Below are 23,919 nucleotides of genomic sequence, written 5' to 3' on the forward strand. Positions count from 1 at the left end.
GCACTGCATGAGGCAAATGGTGGTCACACCAGATACTGACTGGTATCCCCCCCCAATAAAACAAAACTGCACCTTTCAGAGTGGCCTTTTATTGTGGGCAGTCTAAGGCACACCTGTGCACTAATCATGGTGTCTAATCAGCATCTTGGTATGGCACACCTGTGAGGTGGGATGGATTATCTCAGCAAAGGAGAAGTGCTCACTATCACAGATTTAGACTGGTTTGTGAACAATATTTGAGAGAAATGGTGATATTGTGTATGTAGAAAAAGTTTTAGATCTTTGAGTTCATCTCATACAAAATGGGAGCAAAACCAAAAGTGTTGCGTTTATATTTTTAAGTGTGTATATATATATATATATATATATATATATATATACAACCTTTATTTGTCCCTTTCAGATATTAGTTTTAATGTTATTGTGCTAAATGTAATGCAATACTTCATCTAGTGGCTTTGCATTCCCGTAAATGCGCCGTAATTTTCCCATAATGCAGTACAATTTTTTGGCATGAATTTGGGACACGACACGGTAAAGACGAGAGCATTGCTGGTGGACACAGAAGGTGCCCATTTTTTGAGTGATTCTCCTAGATTAACTGGTCTGAATTAAAGGAAAGTGGTACCTGCAGGGTACTTTTTTGTGATGTTCCATTGTGCAGCAATTTTTGTGGGAAGGATAAGGTGCTTGGGATCAAGAGATCATACTACAGATTCCCGCGCAAAGAACCAAAAATATTACAATTTACAAACCAGATATTGCCCCTCGAGGGTCTCGGATGAAATCGCACACACAAGGTGCTGAGCTATTTCGAAATGCTACGTATGTTCTCTATTTTTCCATACCTTAACAAATTATCATTTTAAGGTACTTTATTTTAATGCAATGCCCATGTGTTGCATATCAAAATGTTCAGAACAATCTCAGCTTTCTGAATGTGAGACATGCATTTGTGAGCAAAGTGTTTCAACCTATTATCTATGAATGGAAATATCATGAAAAATTGACCAGAATGCAGAAGAGCATCATTAAGGCTTTAAGGATTAAGGTTGCAGAGTTGACATCAGACCCAGGGCCAGATCTCTGTCACCACTGTCCCACCCCTCGACCCAAAAAATATACTCAGAATGTTTTAAAACATGTTTTTTCCTAACATTCATCACTTTAGTCAGACTAAATCAAAGGCCATGTGAGATCCATTGGCTACGGCAATTGTGATCTCACTCATGAGTTTACCCACAATAAGAGAATATCTTACTTTCTTTATGGAGGGCAAGGGTGGTGGCCAAGTGGTTAATGCACTTGATTTTAGTGTGGAAGGTTCTTGGTTCAAACTCCAACCCTGTCACATTTCTCCATGTAATGTGGAGTTGTGTCAGGAAGGGCATCTGGTGTAAAATGTGCCAAATCAACATGCAGATCTACCTTGGATCTCCTGTGGTGACCATGAGTGAAAAAACAAGGGAGCAGACAAAGGGATTTGCTAAGATAAGATATACTTTTTTTTTTATCATTGCACAATACAATGAAATTTTGTTGGTGCCATCTTCCAAGTGCCAAAATAATACAAGATAAAAAAAAATAAAAATAAAAAGCTGAGAAAAGGCAGTATAAATAGCAATAAACGGTCTATTTACAACTGTATGTAATGTGCTAAAGTGGCTTAATGGATGTAGAAGAGGATTATCTGTTGCATTGTCTTACTTTATAGAACTATTACCCACTCTTGCAGCACATACAGGCCAACTCATAATCAGTTATTAACTAAAATGTTTAGACACACACCATGTCTGGTACAAATTCTGAGTATCTAAGTAAACACATAAAACACTACCACTACCCATATGCCCCAGATATAAATATATGCTATAAATATATTTAGTAAATCTCAATGTTAATTTTGTGATACTTTAGGGATTTGCACCATATAGTCCTGGGAATACATACAACCATTCTAGAGAGGTTGGAACTTGGAACAAAGGCTTCCAAATCACAAAGAATGCCTTATTCCCCCAAGCCCCTATTAATCCAGGGTCTTGGGGAGGTGGTGTGTGCATTCATATGTCCCCTAGGTTTGACTCTTGATCCTAGTTCCACTGTTTACCATAATATTTTGAAGGTAAGTGGAAGTTGTGTGGTTTTTGACAGAGAGCTCTGCCAGCTTGGTGCTGCTGTGTGAGCCACTGTTGTGACTGCAGCACATCACCTTTTCCTGATTTTAGTCTCTCAGGCACAGCTTTTGTTCCAGAACACGTGCTCCTGCAAAAGGCCACCCTAGTCAAATAGTTTATGGTTAAGACGGTTGCTTGCAGCGACAAGCAGCGTGCATGTGTGTGGGTGTGTATACCTGCAAGTGGTTTCCAGGTTTCCAGTTCAAACCCCACTCCTGCCCGTTTCACCATATAATGTGAGGTGCATCAGGAAGGGCTTCTGGTGTAAAACGTGCCAAATCAACATGGAGATCCACCTCGGATCTGCTGTGACGACCCCAAAAACAAGGAAGCAGCAATCGAAGGGACTTGAGCATGCGGTCATGTTTGGAGGAGGAGCTGTCAGTGGTACTGATGCGCTGATGCTGGTTGCCTTAGAGATTAAACTCAGGGCACAGAGTCAACCCAATTCCGCTGCAGCCCCACCCTTTGTTGCTTTGATGACATTGCAAAATAAAAACCCTGACAGAGTAAGGTTTCTGTCAAAAATCTTGAAATATATATAGCCAGGATTTAATTGGCTGCCACCAGCTCCCACTATAAAGAACAGCTTTTTCATCAGGTTATGGAGATAGCATCAAGCTGAAGGAAACACTCAGCATTTCCAAAACATATCTTTGTTGTTAGCATATGGCCTAAGTCAGAGGTCTTAACCCTCTGGGGTCTGAGGGCATTTTTTGGACAATTCACTTGCCTGGCATAAATGATTTATTATTGCTGTTAACAGCTCTCCCTGCATCCCACAATCAAGTTTTATGTCTCGTTTTTTCAGGACAACCTGTTCTTTCAAAATATATATGCTATAGTTGTGTTTTATAAGCGTAATAAAGGTTTACAATCAGAAATAAGAAAGGAAAAAGTAAAGCGGGAAATAATTTTCCACACACATTTATTCAAAACACACAGCAAACTATAATAAACAACTGTTTTGACACTTTATAAAGGTAATTTGAGGTCTTGTGTGAAAGACTGTACAACAAAAAGGTTCAAACAATAAACACAAATGCACATTTTGAACAATATATACAAAATGGTCTATGCATTTTGTTTGTCTTCATCTCATCTTCAAGTCCCCTGTCCATGTTGCAGCTCTCTCATTGAGATTGGGAACAGAGCCGTCCGCCATCCTCACTTGGAGTCACCTCCTGTCCCACTCGTCGTGGTCACACTTCTCCATAATTGGATAAACTTCTGCGACTTTCTCCATGAGACCCATCAGCCCCCGATGTCTGGGTTAGTTTTCCACTGCAGGGAACGTCTCTTCTAGCGAGATATTTTTTCAGCTGTGGGGCTGTCAAATTCCTTAAAAGGTCATCCACCCTTTTCAGGTTTCAAATCCTGAAAAACCTTGGAGAGGTCGCCGCGCTGCGAGATCTCAGTAACATTGAGAACTGCACTGAGACACTCTGATCACGCTGCACTTTAACCGCTGCACACGGACAACAGCATTAACATCGCAACATAAAACTATTTTTATATTGTGCCTAAAACTCTCATGAATATATTCTCTGGGTTTATAGATGTTGTTATTGTTTGTTTTATGTAAACATGCGAGAATCACAGGCTGTCTCAATGTTATTTTCAATGGGAGCTGATCCTGTTCATGTCATTCTGGGGGAAAGTGAAGTTTGCTCTTTAACGTCTTGATTATTGTTCTTTACAACACTGTTTGTCCTCTTTGTTCCAGACTAATATATATATATATATGTATGGGTGATTCTTAGACTACAGGCACTTATTATGTCCTTTGATCATATTGTATGAAAAACAGAAAAAAGGGGAAATTTCACACTTTTATAGTTATCTTTACAATGAAAGTGTGTTAAGAAATTTGTTCTAGTAGTCTATGATGACTTTTTCACCTTTTTCAGCATCATTATATGCAAATATTGCCATTTTGTGCTTGTCCCACACCCAGACTTTTGATCTTCAATAATAAAAATGAATGGTAAAGAAACGTTTTTTCTAACGTTTTAAAATATCTCTGAATAAAATATCAGTAAAATAATCAAAACATAATTGGGGTATTCAATGTCATACAACTGTTGTGATTTTTTTAAACAAAATGTAGCTGTCCCACACTATTGCGGTAATTTCCACCACAACACTGTAATGTCCCTAAACAGTTTGTATGAAAGATTGTTTGGGTAGTTTCTATGGAGATAAACAGTGACATCAGAGCACATGTATATAGCGCCAAATCACAACAAACAGTTGCCCCAAGGTGCTTTATATTGTAAGGCAATGGTGTGGTGGAAATTACATTTACAAGGCCAATAGTGCCCGTAGTTAAAGAATCACCCGTATATAATATGTCTGAAATTCGGTTTGCATTTATTAAATTCCACACAGATTAAACGTAGCAGACACGGATTATTCATTATAATTGTTTTAGCAAGTTTTCAGGGTATCATGCATGCAGTCTCTTATTAACGTGATGAAAAGCATAAAAATTAAAATTATGTAGTATAATATTCATTTACAATTGTCATCATGTGGATTCTCTATGTTGTTTTGACTGCAGCGACTCTGGCGCGCAAGGGATTATGGGATACATGAACACCCTGGATGCGAGGTGGGGGGGGCACAGGTAACCTTGCGTTAGAAAGAACCGCTACTGGATTGATGGTCTGATGTCTCAGACAAACCTGCTGCAAATCCTCCGCCTTGGGTCATTTGACAGACATTGCGATCAGCCAATAGCCTTTCAGATTGTGAGTTTGCTGCCCCTCCCCCACCATCATGTACTGATGTGTCGTGAAGCGACCTGAAGTTCGCGGCGGTACTGTGCAGGATCAGGTCTGCGTTATGAATCAGATATGTGAGGTTATTTAGATGTGTGACCTGGATCCGGCAGAAATCGGTTGATGATGTGATGTGGAGCTGACGACAGAAACCGAGCGGAGACGAACGGAAGTCTTTTTGTGGGCCTGTGCGCGCGCGCTGGGATGTTTTCATCTAACGTGGAAACAAAAAGAGTGGAAATCCCCTCCGACGTCTTGGATGACCTTTGCAGGTTCGTAAAAAAACAAAACAAAAAACAACAGAAACTCTCTTGACGCCTCTCGGAAAATAAAACTAGTGGGTGCGGGAACTATTCCTCCTTGTTGTTGGTACGATGGGAGGTATTATGATGACGTCACGCGCCTTTCGTCCAGCTTGTTTCTCGAAACTTGCAAAACAGAACTGGAAGACCACTTTAGTGCTCCAAGATTCACCTCCGAGATAATAATGTTCGTCTTTACCATCAGATTTCAGAGATGTCCTCTATGACAGAGGACACAAAGGACAGAGATGTCCTTTATGACGTAAAATCGAACTGAACATAATTACAGTCCATGCAAACACTACTGCTCCATGTAAACGTAACCACATTGCATAAGGTAAACCGTGGTATGGTAACCATGTGCATCAGGCGCTGTGTATAAGTCACCAAGTGTTGGGGGAGGCACCAAAGAAACCTGATGCACGACAGTCCAGTGAGGGATTATATTCTCTTCAAAAGCTGTGATTTAAATAAGAAAAATAATCTTGACATGTCCTGCAATTAAAATACCCCCCCTCCCCGATACTGTTTTTTGAAAAAGTCACATGGAGCCCCACAAAGATCTTGTGGAGAACACAAACGGTAACACCAATACACAATCCAGCCGTCCTTTATCTGAACTTGCGTATTCCATTTAAGAGTCACATGGAGGTTGGAGCTTATCGTAGTGGTTATTGGGCAAGAGGTGGGGCACACCCTTAACAAGCTGCCAGGCTATCTGAGAGCAGACATATGGACATCCAAATTCATTGACACTCTGACTCACACCTGTGGTCAGTTCATCTTACCTGCATGTCTTAAGAAGTGGGAGGAAGCTGGAGCACCTAGAGAGAGCGAACATGGGGAGGACATGCAAACCCCACACAGGAAATGACAAGGTAGGATGTGAACCTGGGACCTTCTTGCTGTGAGGCAACAGTACTTCCCCAAAAAACAGAAATATAACACAAACTATTAAATACTAGGCGTTACATAGCAACAGTTGCTAAGACAACGTAATTCATTATACTGTACATGCGTATCTTTGTACAGTCTCAAATAACCACCCAAACCAATCATATAAAATGCAGTGATGTGTTCTTTCAGAACAACTGGTCATAAACCTCAGAGACATGAAACACAATCAAAACAATGAATGGAGATATCTATATATAACACTAGAGGTCTTGGCAGAATTTTATTGTACATGCATAAATTTTGTTATATCTGCTTTAAATGGTAAATATCCAGCAGGGGGAGGTATTGCTCCCTTTCAAAAAACCTTGGAACAAGATGACGACTAACCTGTTGCTTATAGTAGTAGATGTCCATCATCAAGAACAGACGAAAGTCTCATACAAGCTTTTTTCCTACATAACAAGGCATATTTAGAAAATACGACCTTATTTCCATATTCTGTTTATATAATGTGAGATATAAAAGAATATTTCTTAAATGAGATGAATGAGATATTTGTACTTGATTCTTCTGTTGGATCATTCCATATCAGATCACCCAGTTTGAGAAAAATGTCCAAGGACGCCCACTCAGATTCCACAGAAGAGAAAAAGTATAACGCAATGCTAAAATCCCCTCGGCTGTATGAGCATTGTGTTCTTTATAATTTGCAGTGTGTGTGTGTGTGTGTGTGTGTGTGTGTATGTATATGTATATATATATATATATATAATTGATACATTTATTGTTATATTAAGATTATGTTGTCTTACGTACAATTTGTACATATTCAATAAAGCCCCTCTATCAATCAATCAATCAGAAACAATATTTACATTTTAACGGTGTCTGCAGGAGGGTGTGCGTGTATACATACATGAGCTTTTGACAAGAGCAGAAGTTAGCTTTGAATTAGCAGAAGTTAGCATGCATGCTATTTCCTTGAAATGTCTGGTAAATCACTCCAGAGGTGTTATCATGTTACAAAATCAACATTTTCAGTTTTGGAAGTGTTTATGTCTTGCTAGCCTGTACATAATATATGACAAAGAGCTTATATTTACACACAAACAAAACAGACTTTACAGGTAGCTAGACCAGCCACTGATGTCACGGTGCTGCTCTATTCTGATTGGCTGTCACCCCCACCCCTCAAAAAAAACAGAAAACCCAGAACAGAATGAAGCAGAATGTAACTTTTTAACCTCTTAAAGGCCCTGTCACACATTGACGATTTAGCCTGCGTATGCCTGCAGTATTAAAAATGCTGGCACATGCTGTCGTACGTCTAATAAATTAATGCAGCTGTCACACTTGACGATTATCCAGCGTCTGCCGACAGCCCCGTTTTGACTCAGTGGTTGTGGTCGGTACTGCACCGTGTGGTGCACGACAGAAACAGAGTAACTTAAGATTATTTTATTTATTTTATTTTCATTTTTTATCTCGGTGGACCATTTTCTTTGTGTACAGAATGCTGATGAGTGGACTGGCTGTGGGAAACGCTGCTGTGAATGAATGAAGCTCTGTCTCTTTAAATGTTGAAAGCGCAGAGCGGCTGCTTCCTGATTAGCAGACGTGATAATGAATAATGAAACGCTGTGATGATTTAAAGTTTTAAAGCAGCGTTCGACCGCAATCAGGTGTGATCTAAATGAAGTCCTGTGTGATCTGGCGCTTTAAATGTTTAAATCATTATAGTGCTTCTGTGGGTTCAGAGCGCAGCACCGGCATGAGAAATGCACCTGGAGCAGGAAAAAACACAGATGGACTTGCTTTAAAACACTACGTTTCCAACCACAAATTAAAGTATTTTCTGAGGTCATTTTCAAAAATCAGGAGCTTTATGTGGATTCATGTCCATCTGTGATGGTGAATTTGACTGAAATGAACAGGTCAGACTTATGAGTAAATTACAAGAAGCCTCCGCCAACAGTCACATAACTTAACTACAACTTGTGTCTAGCATATGCGGGACATATGAGTCACTCGCTGGCATGTGTTGAAAATTTTCAGCATGCCCAATATTTTTTGAGTGAGCTTCAGCGTGTTTCAGCATGCTTCAGCTTGCTCTTAATTTATAAAAAAACTTACCCTTAACTTATTGAACTTATACCAGTGTTTTTTAATATGGTTGGCATATGCTGGCTAAATCCTCAAGGTGTGACAGGGCCTTAAAATACCTCTTAAAATATGTCAAGGTTAGCCATCTTTGAACTTGTCCAAAGTCTGTGTCCCAAGAATGTTTCCTCTGAATTTGAAGACTGGCATTAATAGGACTGGACTTATGAAGACCACAAACAGACGGACAGACGAATGGATGGACGGATGCAAGGTCTTCACAGTAGACTTCTCAATAGATGGTCTTCAGATATGGCCATTGGGTAAAAATCACACACGCTCTTATATCATCCTTTCATTCATATCATCATTCCTTTTTTTCTCGGAGCTCCACCTGTGCTTGGGATATTGAGCTCACAGCAAGCAAAGATCCAGTAAGTGGCAGCGAGATTGTCTGCTTTTAACAGGCACCATTCACATGAATGCACAACTATTGTTCCCTACTCGCACTCTGATTTAGCTGCAACTCTGCATCAAGATTTACACCATTACTACTTTAAAATATAACGCAATGCTAAAATACTGTTGGCCATATAAGCATTGTCTTCTTTATAATTTGCAGCTGTTTAATTGGTATCCCAGTGCCAAGTATAGCCTAAAAACATGTTATTTACATTCATTATTAAGATCCTATTGTCTTGTACATGTTCAATAAATCTATCAGTCAATCAATCATAAACAATATTTACATTTATGAGCTTTAAACAAGAGCGGAAGATAGCTTTGAGGTAGCGGAAGTTGGCGTGCGTGCTAAGTCTGTGAAATGTCTTCTAAATCACTCTAGAGGTGTTATCAGGTTACATAAACAGTGTTTCCACTTTTGGAAGTGCTTATTTCTTGCTAGGTTTTACATAATATATGACAAAAAGGTTATATTTCAACACAAACGAAGAGATTAGCAGCAACTAGACCAGGAGTGATGTCACCACACTAACGTCTTAGATGTCTTTTAAATCACTCCACAGGTGTTATCAGGTTACAAAACAGCGTTTCCAGTTTTAGAAGTGTTCATTTCTTGCTAGCTTTTACATAGCGTGGTGACAACAGGAAGTGATGTCACCACGCTAACGTCCATGAGATCATACCAGGAAAATAGGAACAGAATGTGACTTTTTAACCTCTTAAAATACATCCGGGTTAGCTATCTTTGATCCAAGGTCTGTGTCCCAAGAATGTTCCCTGTGAATTTGAAGACTCTTGGCAGTAATAGGACTGAAATTATGCTGAGCACAGATGGACAGACGGACGCAAAATCTTTCCAATACATGATGGCCATATCTGGTGGTCTCAGGTAAAAACAGTTCACAGAGACAACAAATCTGTATTTCACACCATTATGTGAACTGTATAATTAATCCGCGGTTCATTTGTGTGCCTTACAGTGGGAGGCGGTCTGTGAGCTGTGATCTGATACACCACTAAAAGTTACCATTGCCTTATTTATTTATTACCTCCACCAAGGAGGTTATGTTTTCGGTCGTGTCCGTTTGTTGGTTGGTTGGTTGGCTTGTTAGCAGGATTACTCAAAAAATCCTCAACGGATTTCAATGAAATTTTTACCAGGGGTGTATCTTGGCCGAACTTAGAAGTCAGTGTGTAGTTTATTTCTCTTTATAAACACATTTGCTGAAGATCTAAGGGTTTAACCCTCTGGGGCCAATGCCGTTGTATACGAAGGCTGCGACCAAGCTTTACTAAATTATGAAAAACTTTTTAATGATATGAGATAGAAACTTACTTTTTTGCTGAAAGTTAACTCCGTGGACTTTCAAGCCACCGACTACCATCTTTGTACTCCTCATAGAAGCTGTGTGATGATGTGAGCAATGCGAGTGTCCAATCGGAATTGGTTCAACGTCACATGGTTTTCCAAAATCCAATCGTAGGGCAGATTTACCTCACATAACACACCAAAGATTGTTTTTAGGTGTGATGTGTTACTAGTTGGCCCGTTTGAATAGCCCCCTGGCTGCTCCAATGCGCCCTGCGCCATTACGCACAGCAAAAGTGAAAGTGAGCAGACGGAACAGGCAGAGAGCCTCTCATACAATCTCACGTGCTCAAACAGAGTGTGTGAGTATCAGGATTGCTCAACTAGTTTTCCTGTGAATGTTACTGGATAAGCTTGTGGCAAGCTCTCTCGCTCTGGTGTAAAGCACTGTTTACCATATCAATGGAGCAAGGGGGGGAGGGGCCGCTCCTCAAACTGAATGAGCCTCGAAGTGTGAATATTGCTTTCAGAGCAGGAGAGAACAGTCAACTTCATAGAAGAAGTTTGTGATGTGACCTTTGTGTAAAGCCCCTTTCACACCGGGGGTGCTCCCGGTTGCGCCGTGCGTCATTATGACAACACTGCGTGGAAGCAACTCAGTGCCGAGACGATGCAGCTTGGCGCCACAACAGCGTGAGGGGTGCAAAGGAGGAAGCAAGTCGGGCGCCGAAAAATTAAACCTGTTTAATTTTTTTGGCATCCTGTGCTCGATGCAGAAAGGAAGTGGTTCCAGCGCAAGTCAGGGCAAAGAGGTGTAACTCGGGGCAAAGAGGCATTACTCGGTGTGACTCGAAGCCAATTTATGATTCCTGCTATGTTCCATTGTTCCCGCAGTATAAATCACGCAGGATTGTTTTTATACCATGTACTCAGTGCAGTAAAAACTACACGCAGAAGTAAAAAAAAAAAAAGCAGACTGATTGCCAGAAATATCCAGTAAAAAGTCCGGACATCTCTGGTCCACTCATGGACGTTTGTTCACGCGCGCACATGTGAACAATTAAAAGAAAAAAAAAGTCTGGCTGCAGGCATTAGTTCCTCAAACTTAAACTCACATCACAGTTTTAAAAAAAAAAGGACAAAAAAGGACATAAGTCCTGAGACAGGACATGTCAACATCAAGTAGAACTCCAGACATCTCCATATGTGCTTCAATTTCAATTTATTAATTTATATAGCGCCAACTCACAACAAAGTCGCCTCAAGGCGCTTCACACAATTCACAACACAAATTAATCTAAAATTAAAAGCAAGAGAAGCACAATAAAAAGATAAAACACAGAAGAATAAAAGGAAATTACAAAGCAAACACAAACAAATTAAATTAATAAGACAGTCTAAAAAAGTGGGTCTTCAGTCTTGATTTTAAAGTCTCCACCATGTCAGACTGCCGAATAACAGCAGGTAGATCGTTCCAAAGAGTCGGACCACTTTAGGAGAAGGCTCTATACCCCACAGACGTCTTGTTCATCCTCGGAACACACAGAAGCCTTGCACCCTGCGAACTCAAGGGCCTCGCAGGTACGTAGGGCTTAACCAAGTCCGCCAGGTAAGAAGGTGCCAGTCTATGAACAATTTTATAAACCAACAATAAAACTTTAAAATCCAATCTGGCAGAAACCGGTAGCCAATGAAGGGATGCCAGAATGGGAGTAGTGTGGTCAAACCTTCTACTTTGTGTCAAAAGTTTGGCACCAGCATTCTGTACCAACTGAAGTCCTCGAATGCTAGACTATGGCAGGCCAGAAAATAAAACATTACAGTAATCCAGTCTGGAAGAAATAAACGCATGTATCAAAGTCTCAGCATCAGCCATAGACAGGATGGGACGAATCCTCGCCACATTTCACAGATGAAAGAAGGCAGTCCTTGTAATGTCTCTGATGTGGGGACCAAAAGACAATGTAGGATCAAAAAGTACTCCAAGATTCCTCACTTTGTCCATATGATGCACAACACACGAACCAAAATTAACTGCCAACTGATCAAAATGATGCTAATGTCTGGCTGGACCATGAACCATCATTTCAGTCTTATCAGAATTCAAGAGTAGGAAATTACTAGACAGCCAACTTCTCACAGATATGGGCAAGATTACCAGCAGTTACCAGCATGTACAATTGAGTATCATCAGCATAACAATGAAAGGCAATCCCGTAATGCCGCAGAATATGCCCAAGGTGCGCTATATAAAGTGAGAAAAGCAAGGGGCCTAACACAGACCCCTGTGGAACCCCAATTTTCATTTTACCAAGACCAGAAGTAGTGTTATTATACACAACACAATAAGAACGACTGGACAAGTATGACGTCAGCCAAGCAAGAACACTTCCAGTAATCCCAAAGTAATTTTCCAGCCTATCAAGTAAAACACGATGATCCACGATGGTGCTTGACGGTTCGCTCGTGCATGTGCATCTCGCAGTCAAAGGAGGAAAGAAAAGAAAAAAAAATTGTCTGCAGGCAGTTGTTCCTTTCTCTCCTCAAACTCTCTTATCACAGTTAAAAAAGGACACAAGTCCAGGACATGTCAACATCAAGTAGAACGCCAGACATCTCCACATGTGCTTGACGGTTCGCTCGCGCGCGTGCATCTTGCGGTCAAAGGAGGAAAGAAAAAAAAATTGTCTGCAGGCAGTTAGTTCCTTTTTCTCCTCAGACTCTCTTATCACAGTTAAAAAAGGACACAAGTCCACAGCTCCACATTTGCTTAAGGACGGTTCGTGCACCCGCGCGTGCATCTTACGGTCAAGGGAGGAAAGAAACTATAACAGAACTCATAGCGCAGCCCTGCAGCTCAGCACAGAGCCTGCAGGCTGCGTTCTCACCTCCTCTCTGCCCCCTGCTGCGCGTACCTGAAGCAGATATTACTGCATCGTCATGACGCCATAAGGAGCAACTGGGAGCAGCCCCGGTGTGAAAGTGGCTTAATAGCAGACAGAAGTTACTTTGAGATGAAGACAAACAAAACACATAGACCATTTTGTATATATTGTATAAAATGTGCATTTGTGTTTATTGTTTGAACCTTTTTGTTGTACAGTCTTTCACACAAGAGCCCAAATTACATTTATAAAGTGTCAAAGCAGTTGTTTATAGTTGTTTAACAGTTGTTTATTATTTACTGTGTGTTTTGAATGAATGTGTTGAAAATTATTTTTCCGCTTTACTTTTTCCTTTCTTATTTCTGATTGTAAACCTTTATTACACTTATAAAACACAACTATAGCATATATATTTTGAAAGTACAGGTTGTCCTGAAAAAAAGAGACATAAAGATTGTGGGATGCAGGGAGAGCTGTTAACAGCAAAGTAAAACAGTAATGCCAGGCGAATGAACTGTCCAAAAAAATGCTTTCGGACCCCAGAGGGTTAACCATTGAATCTGAACCATGACGGTAGATGCATGAAATGACGTGGAATAAGTCTCTTTGCCAAAGGGTATTCCATGTGATGTCAGTGACCCTATGGCCTTGGCGGAGGTTTGCACTCTCCAAGTGCTTCTAGTTTAAAGTAGCTTTTGAAACCCAGACAGTGTAGTAGATGCGACAACACTGAGCTCCTGCACAACTACCCGACCTGACCTCATCCGACTTTCGAGCATTCTAGTTTATTTTCTTTCCCACTTGATAGCATAGCAGCACGTAGCATCTGGAAAGTATTGCGTAACTGTTGGTTGTGCATCAAACACACAGTTTGTTCAAGTTTTTATAAAGCTCCTGTCATGTCTAATGAACTTTCCCTTCCTTTGTGTTTACAGCCGGTTCATCCTGCATATTCCCAGTGAGGAGAGGGACAATGCCATCCGGGTCTGCTTCCAGATCGAGCTGGCTCACTGGTTTTACTTGGACTTCTGCATGCAGAACAATTCCAGCTTACCTCAGTGTGGGATAAGAGATTTTGCCAAAGCTGATATCCTTAAATGAGGAATATTTTGGAACAGTGTCAACATTTAAGATATGCCAAAATATGGCCATTGGGTATTGTGAAGACTTTGCGTCTGTCCTGTCTGTCTGTGTTCAGCATAATTCCAGTCCTATTACTTCCAGTGTCTTCAAATTCACAGGGAACATTCTTGGGGCACAGGCCTTGGAGAAGTTCAAAGATGGCTAACGTTGACCTATTTTAAGAGGTCAAAGGTCACATTTTGTTTCTTATTTTTGTGCTCATAGGGCCGAGGGAATTTTATTGTTGCATTATATTTAATAGTGTTACTGTCATGTTTTACCCTTCATATAGGTTTGGTAGGGCGTCCAGCAGGTCTGCCGCATAGTTCAGGAATGTGTATCCACAACAAATTATGAGGTTCATATTTGAAGACTACAGTCAGCGCAGGGACTGTACGTGCAAAAGTACATACGGAGCGTGTTTGTCAAGTGTGAAAATTCCATATCTATTTTAATAACAATGCAGTTTATAGTGATCATTAATTTTTACCCAAGGCCATCAACTTTGGCCATCGGGCATTGCAAAGAGTTTGCCTTTGTCCGTCTATCTGTCTCTGCTCAGTATGAGTCCAGTCCTATTACTCCCACAGTCTTCAGATTCACAGGGAACATTTTTGGGATACACACCGTAGACAAGTTCAAAGATGGCTAACCTTCACCTATTCTGTTAATTTTTAGTTTTTTTTTGTTTTTTTTTTGAGGGGCTGGGTGACAGCCAATCAGAGTAGAGAGGCACCGTGATGTCAGTGGCTGCTCTAGCTAGTTGCAAACCCTGTTTTATTTGTGTGTAAATATAACCTCCTTGTCATATGTGATGTTAAAGTTAGTGAGGAATAAACACTTCTAAAACATGAAAACACTGTTTTTGTAACCTGATAACACCCCTGGAGTGTTTTACACTGCATCTCGTGGACGTCTGCCTGCATGCTAATGTCTGCCAACTCAAAGCTAACATTTGCTTTTGTCAAAAGCTCATGTATGCACACATGCACGCCCTGCTGCAGACGCCGCTAAAACGTAAATATTGTTTGTGATTGATTGAGAGAGGGGCTTTATTGAACATGTACAAATTGTATGTAAGACAGTAGGATCTTCATAAGTAATGTAAATAATAAATGTGTAATTAATTTTATATGTGTGTGTGTGTGTGTGTGTGTGTGTGTGTGTATATATATATATATATATATATATATATATATATATATATATATATATATATATATATATATATATATATATATATATATATATATATATGCTTTGCACTGGGATACCAATTAAACAACTGTATATTATAAAGAAGATAATGGTCATACAGCCGAGGGTATTTTAGCATTGTGTTATATTTTTAAAATTCATTTGTGAATAAGCGAGTCTGTACATCTGGTCAAACCTGCATGTACAGTTCAGAGAGACAAGAAGGTAAAGATAAAACTGTGGAGAAGGTTATGGATTATTACTGATAGACTGGCAGCCATAACTGAGCCCAAAGACAACGCATCAGTTCTGTCACTGGAATTAAGTTGGGTAGGTTTGGTGGTCATTGCACAACTACCAAAAAAAGTAAAGGTTTTATGACTAATGATTTTATTTTTAGAGAGCTCCGCTGTATTATTTGACTTTCATCATAAAACATCTGACTGCCTCCTTGTATATTCACTGAGAGATGCAAGTGAAAAAGAAGTGTTTGTTTTTCCATGCAAGAAATTTTAGATTTGTGTGCTCAGACTTCAGCCAAGCAATATAATCTGTTTCTGTTCCAGCAGCTACAGAACAGTTAATTTTCCTTAACAGCTGCAAACTTTTCCAGCATTGTCCGTTTCTCTTGCCTCATGGGGAAGATGTGCAAAAAGTTCTAGAACAGTGGAAAGAATATAAGATGGGTGTACCAACATATGGTGCAATCATTCTGGATCAAACACTAGAAAACGTGAGTTTCTTCATCTCCATCATACATACTTTTAAGCAGATTACAGCCTTAGCCTTTTCTTTTCACAATAACTAGTAACTGAGCTCCCTGGGATGTTCAGTTTGTTTTTTAACGTGTCCCGACATGCTTTTCAACCTTAGCAATCAGAACTCCTTCATGAATTTGAATTTTATACTATTTATACCATGCAGATGTGACAATCAAATGAAATCTTTCTTAAGGTGCGTTTGCACATAAGCAAGACGCGTTGCGAATGTCATTTTTCTGTCATTCGTGACACATTCCTGATATTCTTAACGTGACTTAACGCATCTGAATAGGTTTCTTAATAGTGCGTGTTGGTGCGTGATGTTCTTGATATTCGTGGAGCATGTTTTTGCCTGTCAAAAAATCTTCCACGAATGTCACACACCACCCTCATTTCATCTCACGTCGTGGAGGTCGCAACTGAGCGTGTTGATCCATCTTGATGAGTAGTGATCCTTAATAGAATGTGACAATGTTCTTAGTGGTTCCTGTGATGGTTCTTGGAGCCCAAACTGTCACGCGTTATTACGAAGTGACACGGAAACTGTCAAGTTTTGACACGAGTTGTAATGCGGCGTCACATTTCACTGCGCACCACGACAAATCAGTTTTCTGTCACGTGCGCATAAACTCGGCTCCACAGTGTTCAGTTTAATGCAGTATGCCGAAGAGGAACAGTGACACGAAGTCAGCCAAGTGTCCTTCCACAGTTCCTGCTGAAGCTTCTCAGGATGTTCCTGCAGGAGTTCCACCTGCTGTTGTAACCGATGAGCGGGAGAACGAGTCTGAGCCAGAGGAACCAGAGGAGACTCACATGCAGCCAGACATCTCTGCACCTCCTCCAGTCCAGCAGAGGAAGAAGCGCGCGCACTATTAAACCCTGCTGCACCGCATTCAGTTTGATTGCTGACACCAAGTCGGCTAAAAGTCTCATTTCAGTGCTCTTCAGCGCGCTCCTGCAGGTGTTCCACCTGTTGCATGTGCTTGATGTTTGGGAAAACACACGAGACGAGAGCCACATGAAGCCACACATCTGGCTCTGTCCGTCTCCTCCTCTGCGCCACTCCATGGCACAGAGCCCAACTATGCATGCAGTCACAAAGTTCTGAAAAACTGGAGGGATCTGAATTCGGTTGGATGAATATGGGTGTGTGTGTGGAGACAGTTCACCTTTTTCACAAGGTGACAGAACTTAACGATGCGCTGTTACACGCACAACAGTGCTTAACATTATTCTTGACCGTGCGTAATGGTTCCTGATAATTCTCCAGCAACACGTGCCGTTAATCGTAACGTGTGGTAACAGGTTGCAACAGTTCCTGAGGACACCTGACGCCTCTGCCCCGAATCATCACATTCGTGATCAGCGGCCAAGAATGTGTACTTCGTGGCATTCGTGACTTGTCGTCATGTGTAAATGCAGCATTAGCTAAAGAATCGTGTTTCTCTGAAACTAAATTACTATAAAAGTGATAATTTAGTTATATTAAAGAAGACAAACAGTACTTGTAATCTATTACTTTATTTATTTATTTATTTTTTTTGTGTGTAGATCTTGCTGGAAACAATTTTCACTTTAAAACTCACAGGCATCATCATTCTTTAAACTGTTGTATAAAGACACTTAATTTTCAATAAAAACATGGAAAAGTCAAGTGCAGGTACTGTGCTCGTAGGGTCTTATACACACGCACGTACATGGGCCATACAATTCTGATATTGGTGATTATGTTACATTTATGTTACATTTATTTTACAGATGTATTTGCTGATATAGACACACACATTAAAAACGGCAGTGATTCCTAACATTTCCGTATCAAACTCTTCTGACAGAAGTGTATGTAATTGTGGTTTGATTTTTACAGTTTAACCATGAACTTTATTACAAATAACTATAAATATAACCTACCAACAAACCACACTGTTATCAAGCTGCCTTCACTTTTATTGGCAGTCGCCATGTTATATCGCTCAGCATTTGCACAAAATAGACTTTTGGTGTTCTTTAGTCCTGTCTAGCTGGTGGCATACAGACCATTTGTCTTGTCACTGTGAAATACTCACTCTGATTGAAAATGAATGGCAGTTGGCCACTTTCCTCTGTCTCTTGTAGCTAATGTCACCAAGGTGTATGGGGGTCCCAGCCATTCTTCACAGTGTTGTAAACAATGCAGTCGGAGCAACCTGTACTGGACAAACTATGTAATGACCTGATTTCCGACAGTGATTTTTTTTTTTAACATTGTTTGTTTGTTTGGAAAAATAAAGGTTTTTCTCTCTGCAAAAATAACACCAATACTAACTGTGTTGGTGAAAGGCTCATATCGGCTAATGTTATTGGTCAGCCGATAAATCGTTAGAGCTTGAATATACTGTATATATTGTATTTAATTTAGAACATAGTGTCATTTCTTTTCAATTTGATATAAAAAGGATCATTAGTTTTTCTATAAAGAAATGTTTTGGGTTTTTTTTCTGTACGCCATGTAGTAATTGAAAAGGCAGGGGTGGTGGTACACAGTTTCAGTGCGGAAGGTTTCTGGTTCAAACCCCACGCCTGCCACATTTCTCCGTGTAATGTGGAGTTATGTCAGAAAGGGCACCCAGCGTAAAACTTGTGCCAATTCAACATGCAGATCCACTGTGGTTTTGCTGTGACGACCCCGAGTGCAAAACAAGGGAGCAGCCGAAGGGAGTTTTTTTCATGTAGTAATGGAAAACATACAGCTGCCGTTTTTTTTCTAATGTACAATCAGCGGAACACATCAATATATGAAGTAAATTAATGGAGTACTTGAATTAAAAATATTTCTAATCTAGCTTTAAATATAACCAGCTCTTCTTTGACTGTTTGCCTGTCATATGTAATTGAAAACCATTCATAAGATTTTTGTTTGTTTTTTGAGATGCTAAACAAATGGACAAAAAACATGTACAAAATGACGATGTACAAAAATGTCCAAAAGCTTGGAGGTGGTGAAGACTTTCAGTAGGAACTGTACATTTATTCATTCACTCGTTGATTTTCTGCCACTTATCCGTGTCGTGTTGGCATCAGACTGACCAGCTCAGGAACTGTACATTTTACTTTTAATGGAGGGTTGTTTGCGTTAATCAGCATGTGGTGATCAGATTGATGTATGTGTACGGTTTTCCTTTTAGGTCTTGCTGGTTCAGGGCTACCTTGCAAAGTCGGGCTGGGGCTTTCCCAAAGGGAAAGTAAATGAGGATGAAGCTCCTCATGACTGTGCAGTTCGAGAAGTGAGTCCAACTTAAATTGGAAGCTTTTAGTCCAGTGTGTTGTTAAAACTTTCCACATAATGTCCTTTGTAGGTTTTGGAGGAAACAGGTTTTGACATTAAGAACCGCATCTGTAAAGATATGTACATCGAGCAGAAAATCACTGATCAGTTGGTGCGGCTCTACATCATACAAGGAGTGTCAAAGGACACAAAGTTCAACCCCAAAACGAGGAAAGAAATTAGGGTAGGAAATTGTTTTTGCCTTCTTTGGACACATCTGCTGACTTATTTACAGCTTTGTGTAACAATCAGTGAAGTTTTTCCTTTCTCGTTTTGAATGTGGTTTTTTTTTTTTTTTTTTTGTGTGTGTGTCTGTAGAACATTGAATGGTTTCCTGTTGAGAAGCTGCCATGTCACAGGAATGACATGACCCCAAAGTCCAAACTTGGACTTGCCCCCAACAGGTTCTTCATGGCTATTCCATTCATAAGGTGAGTGTTGATGATATCATTGGTAGCTTTTAATTTTTAGAATTTATTTAATGTTTATTATGGCATTTAGTCATGGGGTGATTATGACATGTCTGTAATAATCAACCATGAATAAGTTGTGATGTGCCTGTTGCAAGTTACATATTGAAATTAACAATGAAGATCCTTAAAAACTGAATTCAGGTGTTCTAAATAAACAAAGTGTTTTATGATGATGCACTGCAGTGAAGCGATTCCAGTTCTTCAATGTGTGATGCTGTAGCCGGTAAGGTCCCCTTCACACATAGTGCGAATTTGGTCGAATTGTGCATTAAGTGCGCATGAAGCAGGAATCATGCAAACCATGTAATGTCGTAGCTGCCTCTAACTGTTGCTACAACTATTTGCGCACACCAGCGGCTGAAAGACAGTGTGCGCTGTGCGCACCCATTGAACCCCCCTCGCGGCAAGTGTCAGCCAAATTTCAACTGACACGCACGTACATCTAACACTGCTCACATGGCACTTAGAAAATGCGTGGCCAGTCGCACTCTTGGCACGACAACAGACTGTAGACTACTATTGTCGTGTTGGCAGTGAACTTTGTCTAAGTGCCCCATGAGTGTGGCTTTGCTGTGTGCGCTAAAAACTGACAGCAGGTGTGGCAGGTATGGCTATGATAGAAGCGGCCATGGGGATCTGTCATTCTGGACATTCCAGCTGGACAGTTCTGTATTTGGACAGACATGGACTAACAACTGACCACTGTGATGCGCATGTGTCTGTTTGCTGTCATCAAGTGGACAAAAATAAAAACATATATCACTGGTGACGGACTGCAGCAAGCGCACACACGGTGCGCACATGGACAGGCTGCCCCCAGGTTGAAACGGACTGTCAGATCATAACACGCAGCAGGCGATCTCACTGTCACGTCACCCGAGCTCTGTTCCACATGACATGGTGTCCTGCGGCACTCCATCCACAAGACACGTGTGTTGGCAGGACACGTGCGCGACCGGCTGGAGATGCGCCAGAAGGACATGAGACGAGCGAAGTGCTTGTCATTCGTATCATTTCATGACTGTACGTCAGTGACCAGATGGATCATATTTGTATTGGCCGCTTGATGTTGTTGTTGTCCATTCGGCTGCTCCTGTTTTTTTTTTTTTTTTTTATTCGGGGTCGCCACAGCGGATACAGCCAGATCTGCATTGGTATTTGGCACAAGCTTAATACCGGATGCCCTTCCTGACGCAACTCCAGTGTAACATGGCGAAACACACACAACCGCCCGTGTTCCAAAGAGTCTGTATTGGCCGTTTGTATATGGTGCGTCGTTTTTATTTATTTTTAAATACATCCATGTGCTTCCTGATGTGAGGGAGTTTTCAGCACCTTTTACAGGACAGTGATGGTAACTCACTTGGTAAAGTGTTGGGCTGGCACTCAGGAAAGTGCAGGTATGAATCCCGTGGGTGGTATGTTTTGTTTTCTTTCCTTTTTTTTTTCTTCTTAACCTTCGAATCGTGATACCACTTAAAGTCCAGTGCAGTGCATTTCGTTATTTAAAGAGCACAGTAATCAAATGTTTCACATTTCGGGTCCATGACGCCTCCACACGGCAGTGTACAATAACACATAATAGAACCATAACACAGAATTTAACATGAAAATGACTTCGAGCAAACCTGTGATTTAGAAAGTTTTTGAAGCATTTTAAAAGGTACTTAAAATGCTCAGGTTGAAAAATGAATTGGGGTTTATTTCATGAGGACAGTTCACTTGTGCTGATGAAGAAATTGTTCCCCGTGCGTGCACAGGTCACTGCGAGAATGGATTGCCAGACTGAAAGGAGAGTCTCCAGACAGTGATGATGAGTTTGCAAACGGCACACCGTCCAAACCTTCAGAAAGTGCTCGGTAATTACTGTTAGCTTTCATCATCATTTAAAAGGTTACTGTTCATCGTCTCTCCCATGAAGCCTGCAGCTGTTCAGCTGTTACGTAACAGCTAGGGTGCAGCCTGTTCAAACAAATAAAGGCCACTCCAAAATAAATGCACACAGGCGTTAACAGCGATTTATTCTATCAAAGTGGTGGTGACGCATAATGTTTCACCTTGGACATGTAACCTGGTGTCCTCTCAAATGGGAACAGTGCCAGCTCGCCAGGTAACTCATTAAATTGTCCTTTTGTTCTTGAGTTTCAACAGAATCATGCTAAAGTTTTCTCTATCAGGACTCCAGCTCCATAGTCAACAATTCCTTTACATTTTAACAATATGTTAATGGTGATGTAGTCCTCTCTTAAAGGTTGATGATGTCATATTGTCTGATGCGTCCACATCCATCACTTCTGTAGTGGTGATCCCGAGGGTCTGGTGGACCTTGAGAACAATCACTTAATTTGGACTTCCTTCCTTGATGTGAACTCTGTAAGGTCCCATGGTTCTTACACATCATATCTTTGTTGGAATCAGTGGTGGGCACTGTTCAGCTAATCCGATAACCGATAATTATCGAAGCTTTTCAGATAAGTTTTAAAACCATCATCGGACCAATTATCTTCTGATGAATTTATTTCCGATAACGTTTAGACCGCTAACATTTTTTTTTAAACATAGCTAGTAATGTTGAAAAACATTTATCATCCCTTTCGCTCCTGTCTGCTATGTATTATGCAGCAGCGACGTAGCTAAGAGGAGCAGAGCTCAACTATGACCCCATCAGAAAGGGCCTGACTGCCAAACTGCCACAAAAAAGAATAAAAAATAAAAATCATTATTCCATATACCCTATATAGTGGTCCAGTGATGAGGCAAAGGTCTTGAAATGGGAAGAAGGTCATACATGTCAACCTTTACTGATTGTCCGTAAATTATACGGATTTTTCTGAGTTTCAGAGTCATACGAACGTACGTACAAATACAGTCTTACAGATATTCAGGGTTTGGTCTACAGCGGCTCTGTAATCAACTGTTTCTGCAGTGCGACTCCACTTTGATGCATGAGCCAATGAAGCAATGCTTCGATCCACTAGTTTGTTGGTGCTTTGATTTGCTGCTCTTCAGAAGCGGTAGTTCCGCTTCTTAACTCCTCTCAAAGCCATTAAGTGACTCAGGACTCACTTTTGTGTGGATTAAAGTCACTAACTGGGACTCTTGTCTTGTTGCAGTCAAGAAACGAGAACTGTCCTCCGTTCCTTTGGCTCAGCTCCAAATGCTGCGCAGCTCTCTGCCGAGACAGAGTCCGGTCGGAATTAATAACTTCAAAACCAAATACTGCTGTAAATAAAATGATACCTCTTTAAAAAGTTGTATTACAGACAAGAAACTACAATCGACTAAAATGTTTTTTATCTCCCAAAATGAGACGTGCTGTATTCTTTATGAATTACATCCTGACGTGCAGCACAGCAGCTGCAAGAGTTCAGCTCAGATGTATGGAAAGACACTTATGCCAATAATGTCTGAAAGGGAATACTTTTGACAAAAACTACAGGTTTTGTTTATTCCTATTTATATCCAGAGATCAAGGATCCACCATGTAGAGTTTATTATGTCCAAAGTTTAAGGATCTAAGACTCAATAAAATGATGTTCAATTTCAACTCAATTTAATCGGCTTATAAAGTGCCAAATCACAACAAAAGCCGACAAGACACCTCACATAGAACAGTTCAGCATAAAAAAGTTAAATAAATAAAAATTAAAAAATTCAAATACATAATTAAAAACAGAAGTAAAAGAATAAAACAGATAAAAAATAAAAACTATTCATAAAGAAAGAGAATAAAAATAGGCTTTAAGTCTTGACTTAAAAATGTCCACAGACTCCAACTGCCTCACGGTCGCAGGAAGACCGTTCCACAGAGCGGGTGCACGATAAGAAAAAGCTCTTTGACCCACTGACATAGAAAACCTGTAAAGCCTACTTTTAGTACACAAAAAATTCACATGAGGTATCGATAAGGGAATTGATAAGGAATCGTATCGATAAGCGGAATTGATAATGGTATTGATATCGATAAAATCTTCTCGAAACCCATCCCTAATAAACACAGGCGCGAAGTTGAGGATCATCGACATGCCAGTCTACAACATCGGCACTGGCGAGGTGATTTTCGATACACGATGAAGTTCAGAGGTATGTTTTATTTTGTTCATTTTATTCAATTTATTTTTCATGATTTTATTAACGTATTTCCATTAGT

At 40.4% G+C, this 23,919-nt stretch overlaps 1 protein-coding gene across 3 annotated transcripts in view; it reads left to right on the forward strand.

The window, feature by feature from the left end:
* The first annotated feature begins 4,973 nt into the window (after positions 1 to 4,973).
* Positions 4,974 to 23,919, forward strand: part of dcp2 (decapping mRNA 2) — a 44,676-nt gene continuing 25,730 nt past the window's right edge. For 2 of the 3 annotated variants that reach the window (XM_034191508.1, XM_034191509.1), the window contains exons 1-7: positions 4,974 to 5,229; positions 13,848 to 13,999; positions 15,837 to 15,964; positions 19,157 to 19,255; positions 19,328 to 19,480; positions 19,615 to 19,727; positions 21,530 to 21,628. In XM_034191508.1, coding sequence (XP_034047399.1) covers positions 5,162 to 5,229; positions 13,848 to 13,999; positions 15,837 to 15,964; positions 19,157 to 19,255; positions 19,328 to 19,480; positions 19,615 to 19,727; positions 21,530 to 21,628 — 812 coding nt within the window. In that variant the 5' untranslated portion in view covers positions 4,974 to 5,161. The remainder of the gene's footprint in view (positions 5,230 to 13,847; positions 14,000 to 15,836; positions 15,965 to 19,156; positions 19,256 to 19,327; positions 19,481 to 19,614; positions 19,728 to 21,529; positions 21,629 to 23,919) is intronic. The other variant, XM_034191507.1, reaches the window with a different exon arrangement.

This window comes from Thalassophryne amazonica, chromosome 17, assembly GCF_902500255.1.
Source record: "Thalassophryne amazonica chromosome 17, fThaAma1.1, whole genome shotgun sequence".
Classification (NCBI taxonomy): domain Eukaryota; kingdom Metazoa; phylum Chordata; class Actinopteri; order Batrachoidiformes; family Batrachoididae; genus Thalassophryne; species Thalassophryne amazonica.